The sequence below is a fragment of the Schistocerca americana genome, chromosome 3, assembly GCF_021461395.2.
Source record: "Schistocerca americana isolate TAMUIC-IGC-003095 chromosome 3, iqSchAmer2.1, whole genome shotgun sequence".
NCBI classification, from domain to species: Eukaryota; Metazoa; Arthropoda; class Insecta; order Orthoptera; family Acrididae; genus Schistocerca; species Schistocerca americana.
In genome coordinates this window covers 526,258,036-526,271,206 of record NC_060121.1, presented here as the reverse complement: position 1 = coordinate 526,271,206, position 13,171 = coordinate 526,258,036, and the positions used below count along the sequence as shown (strand labels likewise).

General features: G+C 39.8%; 1 protein-coding gene across 1 annotated transcript in view; it reads right to left on the bottom strand.

The window, feature by feature from the left end:
* Positions 1–985: 985 nt before the first annotated feature.
* LOC124605645 (probable tRNA N6-adenosine threonylcarbamoyltransferase) overlaps positions 986–13,171 on the bottom strand; it is a 77,263-nt gene continuing 65,077 nt past the window's right edge. Inside the window, exon 6 of the mRNA XM_047137467.1 lies at positions 986–1,192. Within this exon, the coding sequence (XP_046993423.1) occupies positions 1,156–1,192 (37 nt within the window). The 3' untranslated portion in view covers positions 986–1,155. The remainder of the gene's footprint in view (positions 1,193–13,171) is intronic.

The window sequence follows — 13,171 nt, the reverse complement described above, 5'->3', positions numbered from 1 at the left end:
AATAAATATAGATTTTTTTTTTTTTTTAATTGCTACTAGCAAGACTCGTATAGCAACTTCCTAATTACAAATAGATTATTCTACACTCTGAGCTGCCAAAGAAATCATTAAGACATTAGAGCCATTTTGTACTTAACAGTGCTCGGTAATTTTCTAATCTTCAGAGGCAATTTTTTCCAAGTCTTTTTGGGAATTGTGCTGAACTGCTTTACAAAACAGATATTTGAGCACTGATGTTAAAGTCTGAAAAAATTTATAATCAGAACAAGAAACTGACCCCTGATTTAGCAGCACAATCCCACAATGAGGCAGTTATGTATTGAGGTAATTAGTAATCAAATAAGCGGTTGGTGGAGGTCTGATGCAACTGCAGTATTTAATGCTTCAAGAGGGTCATTATTGTCGTGTAACACTTGTGCGTGGAAACCAAGTGATACAAAGAAAGATTTATTTTATTATTGTTTAATAAAACAGTGATTTAGGCCATATAAAGTTAGTTTATTTGACCATTGTTAATTATACTCAGAGTAACCATGTTATGAAAAATGGCACATCTGCTAGTGGGTTAGTAAAGGACAAAGTAGAAAATTAACACAATGTACTCTGAGATATATCACTGTTATGATACTTCTCATCCTCAGAATGCCACAAACTCCGTATACGGAACTTATAAGTTTCTCTCAATACGAGTTTTGGATGTGGCTATGTCGTCCAATTCAGCCAAAGAAAAAACTGATTTTAATTTCGCCAACCATTGTCCGAAATCTGTATACTCAGTCACTGAAAGCAGTTGAACTGAGAATGCATACATACTGACATACAGATTTGAAAAGGTCAGCTGTCAGAGGAATCCCTCTGTGATCACAGCCTCAGACATCAACACTGTTCAGAACATCGATAAGAAAGGATTTCAATTAAAATGAAGTAAGAACAATTACAAAGATATTACTTTTATATTTAATACTCTAATGATTAAAACAACAACTTCATTTTTGACAAGCAGTTATTTTTATTTGAGAGCTCTTTATTTTTACACTTTCTGACAGTCATCGTATTCAGAGAGGTACAGTCTCCTGCTTGTGCAAGTATGGTACAAACAAGTAAGAGGATTGATATATTCCTTCTGTTCCGTTTGGATGTCCCATTCCACATATTCTACCTCCAAGTCACTTCTACTTCATCAGTCCGATATCTGTAAACACATTATTACGAAACATTAACACAAGACACTTGCCCACCACTATGAACTGCAAAGAAATATGCGCACCTACACCAAATGTAAAACGCGTGCATGCGCACGGAATCGCACGCACGCACGTATGTATATATATATATATATATATATATATATATATATATATATATAATAGAGGGAAACATTCCACGTGGGATATATATATATATATATATTTTTTTTTTTTTTTTTTTTTTTTTTTTTTTTTTTTTTTTGCACATGTGAACAAGTTATCAATATTTCAAAATAAAGATCATCAAGCACATAAAAAAAAATGTTCTAGTTAAATACGTTGTCTGCTGCAGAATGCTATAGACAAAAAATTATTTCATTTGTTACAAGTGCAACAGGCAGTCATATTTGATGACACTTTCACTGAAAAAGCAATTAACATTTAATGATTTGTAATTGAAACTGATTCAACATGCTGAAAGTCAAACTTAATTAAATTAACTGTATTAAAACATGTGCACATTCATCTGAAATGGATCAGTTATTTCTTTCAATCAAGAACAAATTTTGTGAAGAATGTGAAGAATATTTAGACTAATATTTAAACTATCATTGGCAGGTAGTTTTGGAGGGTGGGAAGGGGCTGGAAGGTGGGGGAGATTGGGGGGATGGGAGGGGTGGAGGGTGAGGGGAAAGGTGCTCCTTGGCAGTGGCTGTAACCTTAGAGTTAAGAGAAAGAGTGTACATCAACCGATGTGTTCCGAATTCTGTGTGTATAGAGAAGCAAAAATGTCTTCCTGCATTATTCTCAAGTATTTACTTCACAAATATTTGTGTAACAGGTAAAAAACTTGGAGGCAAGCTTAGAGAGAAAGACAATGATCAATGGACTTCTTCACAGAATGTATGACAAAGGAGATGAGTGCAGTAATAATGTGGAACAACGAGGGAGGTAGTTTTAAGTTTCGAAATGAGTCAGTCAGTTGATGTTATGTAATTATTGTACTCCTTTTGTTGGAGTTCAATGTGACCAAGTACAAATTAAAATAAGTCAAGGTTCTGCAGAGAGTAGTGGCTAGTGGTGAATAATGCATCTTATTTAAATAATATACAGCGACGGTGGAACCATGACCTCTTAAGAATGTGATGACATAATTTGGCTTGAAGTTATACAATTCACTGGTATAGAATCTTCCACTACACTGAACAACCTTTGAAGTTCGAGGGAAATTGGGTTGCAGGAAGTGGTGGTTTAAGATGATGATTTCGAGGGGCTCAACTTCGAGCTCATCAGTTCTTCCATCCTCCTGGATTTGGTAATGAGATACAATATGAGAGAATGCTTAAAAATATCAAAAAATTGGGAAAATGTAACATCAGTATCAAAAAATTGGGAAAACGTAACATTAGTATGAAAAGGATAGTTGCAATTCACCACATAGTGGAGATGCTGAGTCATAGGTAGGCACAACAGGATTGTCACACAATACGCTTTCGGCCAACAAGGCCTTTATCGTCAAAAATAGAACACACACACACACACACACACACACACACACACACACACACACACGGTGGTCCTCCATCTAACCTCCTGACTACACCCAGCTGCCCTACCCTCTCTCCATCTCGCCCTTGTTAAGTTCCCACAGCAGCACTTTACTATCCCCCCACTCTTACCCTGCTATCCCTCCCCCTCCCCGCCCCACCCTCTTTCTTCCCCTACCAGGATTCCTCTCCAATTATAGTTGCTGTTCGTAGTCTGGCTTCAGCCGCCAGAGACTTTGATCATGTGATGTGAATTTTTTGTGTGTGTGTGTGTGTGTGTGTGTGTGTGTGTGTGTGTGCTGTCTATTTTTGAAAAAGGCCTTGTTGACCCTAAGCTAACTGTGTGACAGTCTTTTTGTTGTGCCTATCTATAATTCAGCATCTCTGCTACATGGTGAGTAGCGACTATCCTTTTCATAATATTGTTACATTCTATCCTGGATTTCCCATTGTTTAAAAAATTGGCGGATCTATTTCATTCAGTTGATACTTGTAACAAATCATTTACATAAAATAGATTTTAAAAAGAAAAACAGATACCTAATAATAGTGGTAAAATTATCACCAAGAAAAGGAGAGGAAATGGTATGCCATAACAGAGAGACAGGAGGTATGGAGAAGTATGACGGGATACGGAAGTCAAGTAAGAAGGAACAGACTGAATATCATATTAACTGAATGAAAGATAAGGAATGAGTATTACTAACAACATGAAATATGAGTATTATATGGAAAAAAGATGACAATGCGCTTTCAGATGCAAGACAACATGATCTTTAGCACCTGTACCAGCCTCCTGCTCAATTTTTGCTAGGCTACTATTTTAGAATAAAGAAGAGAAAAAATATCATGTAAATTACTAAAAAAAGTACAGGAGATGTATTTGGTTACCCAAACATTGGACTGACAATGGATTAGCAATCCATCTATAGCATCTATAGAACAGACAAGTTTAGCACACATAAGCTTCCATACTAATGGCTGAAGATAAGTTAACACTGCACTTTTTTTTAATATGCACCGCATAACTCTTCTTATCAACTATAATTGGCAGCTACCTTCTCATTAAAAAAAGAAGACTGACATACTGAATCACAAATACTGTAAGTGCTGCAAATTGCTAGGTCTCCCCTCTGAACTACAAATCCACAAATCAAATTTAATATCTTAAGCTGAGATAAATAAATACCACTTTGTTTCACCAGCCTTGCCCTTCACCATCAGATACTTATGCCACTGAAAAATCAAACAATGGAAAATCTAGAATGGAAAAATGACAATATTTTGAAAAGGATAGATTGCTACTCACCATATAGTGGAGTTGTTGGGTCGCAGAGAGGCACAACAAAAAGACTGCTAAACAAGTAAGCTTTCGGTTTGTTATGGCTGTCTGCAACTAACATGTCCACTGCATGGTGAGTAGTAATCTATCCTTTCCATAACACAGTCATTATTCCACAGAAGAATGACATGCAGATTCAAAAGTGAGATGGAAGCATCAAGGAAAACGACACATTGTCACATGGGATAACTTTTAGACCTAATGGATACTATGCTAACTTGTTACTACATCTTTACATCTCTGCCAAATTCCAACATTTTCTGAAACCCAGAAGAATTATACATGCTTCTCCCAAATTTACAGCAAAAATGAGAACCCATAAAGTCAGGAACATTCTGTTTGCTGAGTACATTATTTTGATAAAGTACACAGAGGAGATTGTAGGGAATTTGATGTATGAGAAAAAACATCCTCTAATCACACTTCATGCATTCCAGTACCTCAAACATCACATAAGACTTAGCGCTTAGTAATTAAAATTGACAGAGGAGATAAATCCAGAAAACAGTTACCAAAATATCACAACCAAATGGGTCTATATCACATAAAAATTATCTTGTTTGTTTAAAACTTAAACAAAAAAGACAACTCAGAAGTCCTCATTTCATGCAGACAATAATGTTGCTACTTGGGTAATGGAACACTAGTATAATAGTGAGATGCTTGTATTGCTTTACATATGTGCTGCTTCATGATAAGTTAGTGTTCAGTGGTGGCTCATCATTGAAGTTATGAATACGGCTGGTTCTAAAATTGTCTAGTCACTGCAACTCACTCACAGAATAGGCGTGTGTGCGCGCGCGCCCACCCACCCACACACACACACACACACACACACACACACACACACACACACACACACACACACACAAATTAAGCACAGGGAGGAAAAAAAAACAGAGTTATTCAATATTGCAACTCCTGTGATTAAAAAAATTGCAATGAGGAACTTAGGTCTCTTGTTCAAAACAAGTTGATATAAGTTAGAAAACTTGGCACTTAAAACTGCAAGTGGATGTAAGAAGAGTATCAGAACGTGAAAACTGTCATGGAAGTTGTCCGAGGACAACATGTCTCATACTTGCAACACAGGCCTTCTAAAGATTGAAGAAAACATTAGATAGGAGCTTCCTGTGTAGAAAGTATCACGTACACCCACTAGCACATAAAGTCATCCTTTTTCTTGCAATATCTTTCAGTTCATTTTGTATATAAAATGTATCATATTATCAAAACACCTTTCAATTCATTTTTTTTCCTTTCAAGCTGTATCTCTTCACCAACTAACCAAAGTTATTTTTGTTCAATGAACTTCATTGCTGCATAACAACTTCCCATTCAGCTGAGAACACGTACTACTTTAGTACTTAAAAACATTTTGTTTTCAAGAGAAAAATGATGAAAATAAACACTTCATGTGTTACTAGGACCCATACTACATAAATCTTGCAAATATTCTCAAGTAAAATTATTTTGTACTCAATATGAATGTATTGCTGTGTTTTGATTCACACAATTTTATAAATGGAAGTGAGACAAAAACCGAAATGTACACCCTAAAACCAGTAGTCTCAAGCATAAACACAAAGCTATTTGGATATTAGGAGATACAGATATTTATTTAAATGTTTGGCATGATACACAGTACCAGGCTCTGCCTTTGTGCAACTGTTTTTATGTAAGAATCAAAATGAAGACACACAATCATGTAGTGGGATTGGACTTCAAAAGTGAATTTAGGTCAGTCGCATATGGTCAAACTGCATTAAAAAATTCAGGATGGTGCTATGAGTCAAAGTCAAGGTATGTGCAAAAATTTACTGAGTATCATGTGAAATCATGTGATTACTGAGTATCTTTTCACATGGTATGCATTGTTGTGATGCTATCTCTAGCAACCACATTGATACACTTGATGGTGTAACATGCCTTATTGGAGTAAAAGCAGAACATCATGGAAATGCACTGTATGTGGTATTAATAAAGAGTCGCTCATTCTAAAGCACTAAAAACTGAACAACACATCAGGGCACGGATTCTATGAGGTATCGGAATCTCCTGGAGAGATAGTGATCCACACATCTTGCAATGCTACTCTCAACCATACTCATGGAGTTGGTGCTGGTTCATCAAGTATACACAGGTATCGACAGCATCTCCTAAATGTTTGACTGGTTTAAGATTTGGTGATCTGGGGGATCAAGCCATTGTCATGAATTCTCTTCAGTGATCATTAAACCACCTGTGTGCAACCAAACAGCATTGATATGTTGCTTTGTCCTCTCAGAACATGACCTCTTCATTAGGGCACTTTAATGTCAGAAAGGGATATGGACTGTCTACAAGAATGGTCACATATAATAGTCCCTGCAACAGGACAATGGCCCTAATTGCAACCATTTCAACAAAGCCCACACCGTAACGGAGCCAACCCCTGCTGGGATATAACACTGTCACAGGCAAGGTCTGTAGCTTCAATGGGGAAAACACTGAATTCCCATGTTCCCATCAACTCAATAGAACTGAAGCTGAGTTTCGCCTGCCCGAGCAGCATACTGGCTTTGTTGTACAGTTCAGTGTCTATATTAGTGGGCCCATGCTAGTCATTAAGGTCTGTGCTGAGATGTCACCAAAGGGGCAATAGTCTGTCAGTATCTACTGAAGCCTGCACAGTGCACTGGTCTCCACACTGTTCTGGTAGAAATGGGTTCCTGATGCCCCACATTCAAATTGTTTGCTTCCACAGTAGACCATAAAACATTCTGCACAGTTCTGTTCATAAAATACTTGTGGTTGCCCTGGGTAGTGGTTAACACATGTTGAATCACTGTCTCTGGGATACTGATGATACCTGTTCACCTCAAAGGGCTGATCTCTCATGTCACCTCTGATATGCTGTCACCCATGCGCCTGATATACCTTTAGTCATGATGCACACAATTTCAGAGATTGCGTGTCCGTACAGTTAACAGGTCCGCATATAGAGGCCTCCTGGCACACTGTGGTGAGCCGCGAAAGAAACAATATTATTTAAGCAATTGCAAATGAGTGCTTGTTCTGTTCTGTAACCTGTATTACTGCTGTCCATTCAATGGATTCAGTGCTATGCACGACCTGTGCCTGTTTGTATCTTACGCTCGCTCTACAAAGTACTGTGTTTCATAAATCATGTTAGTACTTTCTATAAAAAACTTGGCGACGACAATGGGATTACATTTTCTCCATGTGTTAATGTCAGTGTTAAGTCAGACAACAAACATCTCGATGGAAGATATACTAAACTTATCACTGGCCACCAACAAGCTTTCGTGGAACAACAGCACACACTCTCCACTGTTCCCAATCAAGTGGCATCTGAGTGCTTGTGATGAAACAATCCGGGATAATTTTACTTCCCCTCTTGTTTTGTCATCTGCCTCTTAAAATTCATTTTTTCGTGTCTAACTAATTACCGTTAACACATGCCAGTATAATCTACATTTTCATAAAAGAGAAAGGTTAGCCCTCAGTTTTTAAGATTCTAACACACGATCTAATTTTGTGCTTAGTTTTATGTACGTAATTGATTTTTCAACTTATTTTGACTATTCCTAGTTGGTATCTTTCATTATAGGGAGAAATCAGTAATTGTTTCATAACTTAAATTCTATAGTTGACTTACAAACAAATATAAATTCTGTACTAATTATACACATTTGAAGGAACAACTAACAGTATTCTTAAAGGATCTATTTGGCCCTATTCAAAAATGTGTTTGCTAAGTCAACCCTTAATTAATTCCAAAGTAATCAACAGTTTCATCAAAAGTATTGTCTGCACAACTACATATGTTAATTTCATGATTTAAACAAATAATTCAGCTTAATCCTTGTAGTAGACAAAACTGTTAAAAAGATGTATTCAGTTAATTTAATGAGTCAAGTTTTAAATGTAATTTCTGTAAAGTTAACTTCAAGCAATGTGCAGTTTCAGTACCTATTATCGTGAGGATATGTAAGGGCCTGATTTTTGGTCCCGAGACAGTCAGTCCACGCGAGTTTCAGACAGGAAACCTTGTTGGTTGGAACAACAACAATGCATGTGTGAAATAAGTGTAACACAATCAGACCATGTGTTAAAACAATGACAGTGTCTGTTCTATACGTACCTTATTATTCTAAAAGACTGAAATGTGTGGTTATGTTTTTTACTGCTCATAGATGTTCAACAGTAATCTACTGAATCAGTATGTGGATGTTTGGCTGAAACCTATTAATGAGGCTTATCGAAAGTTAAGCAATAGAGTACTGACCATATATAACTGTGTATTATTGGGAGGTTGTGAACAGTGAAATGCGGCTACATTATTTACAGTGTTGAAATTACAAACCTCATGTTTCAGCCAGTGTAGCAATGCAGTACATTGACACCAAGGACAATCAACGAAGAAATAAAGCGGGCAACCATCACATGTTCACAGCATGTTCTCTTCCACCAGTGCAACCATCACCCTTTCTGACATATGATGAATCGGCTGAAGATTGGAACTCCTAAGAGACACAATTATGTCAACATTTCCAGGTGTTTCATGTGGGTAATGCAAAATTGTGCTTTCTTTTTTCCTGGCTGTATCTGTTGTTGTGCCAACTTACGCCTTTGCAAGAACCAACCAGCTTATCATTTGATGGAATGTGCAAGCTTCTCTCAACCTATTACTGTGACAGAACACATGTCACTGCAACGTATGTAGAATTTTACCATGCTCAGAAATGCCCAAACCAATCTTACAAAGCCTGGGCTGCAGAATTACACAGGTTGGGCTGTCATCATAAATTTGTCACTACTTCATCTACATACATACTCCGCAATCCACCATACCGTGCGTGGCGGAGGGTACTTCGTACCACAAAAGTACCCATCAAAAATCCTACGCTGATCACATGGTGCACAATGTTGTTATTCTTCCTGCTATTCTTCCAAGCCTTACGGATGTGCTCAATATATGACAGTCCTTCGAAGTGTCCAAGCTGCAGGCAAATCAGATTGGTGGTTGGGAGGAGGTATTGGAATTTCCTCAGTCAACCGCTGTTGGGCACGCTGCACGTGTTCAGGATAATGGGGAAGCCATTGTAGTTATACAACCCTTGACTCAGATTCACATGGGGTAGCATTATTGATGGCCACAGCACCAACAAGCCGCGTCACAACAGTGGCCGTGTCGCCCCGTTCATCTTGCCCGTACTGCTTCGTCCAACATGAGAGTGCTGTATTGCCCTAAGCATTGGGCTGTTTGCAACAAGTGTTGAAAGAAAGGCCACACTGCGTCGGTGTGTAGCTACTCTTCAAACATGGCGGACACAGTAGTACCGATGGCCATCAACTGTGTCTCTACAACGAATGCCACCCCAAACAAAATGTTTATTGACCTGTGTGTGTTTAATACACCACTAAACATGCAAGTGGACACAGGTACTGCAGTGACTTTCATAAGCGGACAAACATACATGGACTTGGGCTCCTCTCACCTCACACAGGTTTCACAGAAGCTGGTTAGCTACAATAAACAGCAGATACTGATACTAAGTCAGTTCTTCACTCCTGTATCTTACAAATCTGATGTTCATCCTCTCACCTTCCATGTTGTGAATCATTCTCATACCACAGACCTGTTCGGCTTGGATGCGTTTAATGCTTTCAGTTTCTCCGCTGGCAATGAGGTAAATTTTGTGTCGGATCAAGTCCCGTACCAGCAACTGGAGTCCCTCTGTTCTGAGTGTTTGTCATTGTTTTCCTCTGGGCTTGGTTTTGCAAATGGTTTTCAGGCTCACATTGCCATGGAAGAGTCCACCTGCCCTCATTGTTTTCGGGAGCAGCAAGTGCCTGTCGCACTGCACGACTCTGTCAAGGCTGAATTAGACCGTTTGATGACGCTCAGTATCATTCGGCCTATTTAAGACGCCGAAGGGTACGCCTCACCTCTACGGCGACTTCAGCATCATGATTAATGCATAGTCCATGATAGACACATACCCTTTGCCTTGCCCTGGTGAGTTCCTCACAAAATTATCAGGTGACCACTACTTTTCCAAAACATTGATTTGTCGGTAGTATACCTCCAGCTCCCCTTGGATGAGACCACTAGGCACCTTCTCGTTGTCAATACATCTTTCGACCTGTACCAATAACACCACTTGCCATTTGGCATTGCCAGTGTGCCCGCAATTTTTCAGCATGTTTTAGAAAATCTGACAGCCTCTGTGCCCAGATGCATCAATTACTTTAACAGTATCATTGTTTCGCAGTCTTCCACCGAAGATCACCTTAGCAATTTTCAATTGTTTTCTGTTTTTCAGTCTGTGGGCCTCTTGATTTCCGCAAGGCGTTCGACACAGTTCCCCACAGTCGTTTAATGAACAAAGTAAGAGCATATGGACTGTCAGACCGATTGTGAGATTGGAATGAAGAGTTGCTAGATAACAGAACCGAGAGAAGTCTTCCGAAGTAAGAGTGATTTCAGGTGTGCCGCAGGGGAGTGTCATAGGACTGTTGCTATTCACAATACACATAAATGACCTTGTGGATAACACTGGAAGTTCACTGAGGCTTTTTGCAGATGATGCTGTGGTATATCGAGCGGTTGTAACAATGGAAAATTGTACTGAAATGCAGGAGGATCTGCAACAAATTGACGCATGGTGCAGGGAATGGCAACTGAATCTCAATGTAGACAAGTGTAATGTGCTGTGGATACATAGAAAGAAAGCTCCTTTATCATTTAGCTACAATATAGCAGGTCAGCAACTGGAAGCATTTAATTCTGTGAATTATCTGGGAGTAGGCATTAGGGGTGATTTAAAGTGGAATGATCATATAAAGTTGATCATTGGTAAAGCAGATGCCAGACTGAGATTCACTGGAAGAATCCTAAGGAAATGCAATCCGAAAACAAAGGAAGTAGGTTACAGTACACTTGTTCGTCCACTGCTTGAATACTGCTCACTAGTGAGGGATCAGTACCAGATAGGGTTGATAGAAGAGATAGAGAAGATCCAATGGAGAGCGGTGCGCTTCGTTACAGGATCATTTAGTAATCGCAAAAGCGTTACAGAGATGATAGATAAACTCCAGTGGAAGACTCTGTAGGAGAGACACTCAGTAGCTCGGTACAGGCTTTTGTTGAAGTTTCAAGAACAACCTTCACCCAGGAGTCAAGCAGCATATTGCTCCCTCCTACATATATCTCATGAAGAGACCATGAGGATAAAATCAGAGAGATTAGAGCCCACACAGAGGCATACCGAAAATCTTTCAATTCACGAACAATATGAGACTGGAATAGAAGGGAGAACTGATAGAGGTACTCAAAGTACCCCCCACCACACGGCGTCAGGTGGCTTGCGGAGCATGGATTAGATGTATATGTAGAAGTGCAATCTTGCCAAATTTCAATTTTTTTCAGCTGTCAACTGAGTACCTAGGATTTGACGTTTCTCATACAGGGGTCATGGTGTTGCATCTCTATGTTGACGCAATTGCAGCTTTACCGCAGCCAACCTCCATAAAGGAACTGCAGGTGTTTCTAGGCACAGTTGCATCTATTATAAGTTTGTACCAGATGCATCCACTGTTGCTCAGCATCTGCCCATGCTTTTGCATAAAAATGTGCCTTTTTCTAGTCCCCAGCTTGAGACCATGTGTTCCCTTTGCTTACACCTAAGCTTCAATATGCTCCGTGTCTGGCCACTTTTCAGCCAAGTGAGCATCTCATCTTAGCTACCTCTCAGCATGGTCTTGGCACAGTGTTGGCACATAACTACACGGACAGGTCTGAACGACCCATTGCTTATGCTTTTAAGACTGACTCCCACTCATCAGTGGTTTTATCAGATTGGAAAGGAGGTTTTAGCAATTATGTTTGACATCAAGAAATTTCATGTCTTCTTGTTTGGTTCTATGCTCCCTTTAATTACGCACAAGCCATTTGTTGCTCTTTCTAATCCTTCAGCTTCCATGTCGAACAAAGCAGCACATTGTTCACAGTAGTGGGCTCTCTCCCTATCTTGTTATCATTATCAGATCCATTACCAGCCAACATCACAATGCGTCAATGCCGATGCCTAATTTCACCTACCGATCGGACCAGACCCAGTGTTCAATCAGGACTACTTGCTTTGTTTCTACTTAGGCATTGAGAACCAGAACATGGTCGATGGTTTTCCATTCACTAGTGCCATGACAGCATTGGCTGTTACCGCGGATCCTGTACTCAGTAAGGTCCTCTCTTTTGTGTAATACCTGTGGCCGGAAAAACCCCCAGCCATGCCTCTTATTCCTTGCATAATTACTTCTCCCTCAAGCACCATGTTTCAGTATTTGATGGGGTTCTTTTGTTAGCTACAAAGGACATTGCTACCCCCATTATTATTCCTGCTTCCTTATGCCGTAATGTACTGCAGTTTCTGCATGTCAGTCATTGGGAACCTCTCACCCACCAAAGCTTTGGCACGCCAGCATGTGTATTGGTTGGGCATTGATGGTGACATTATGCAGCTTATTGCTGCTTGCACTCACTGTGTTCAGCAACAGGCAGCTCTGTGGACATCCTTTTCCCCATGGGCGACACCGCAGCGCCTGTGGGAGTATCTACATCAGGGGTGGGCACAAGAGATGCTTGCATGGTTGCCCATGGGCACCGTGAGCCACGAGGGCAACACTGATCAACTGTGAGGGCACATAGTGCAGATAGCAGAGTTGTGCAATGTGGCTGGGCGCTTGGGTATGTATATTGCACCAAGAGCAACCATCCCACTGTTAGAGTGCTTCGCGCACACAACTGAGTATGGACAAGCTAACGGATGTCGTTCTGGTGGAACACACACAAGTCCGAGGTCATTTCACACATACGTGGTGTCCGTGAACTTGGCGCCGGTACACGTTTATCAGGAAGCCAATCGTATGTGGCACAACATGTGTGTGTGGGAGGTAAGTGTAAAACATGCTTACCTGAAGCCTGTGTACCCTGTACCATGCAACGGTTGGCTGTGAACGGATGAAAAACAGTTTAGAACCATTGTAACATGTTCTACTTTCATGGCCACAAATAGGAAACAGATGTA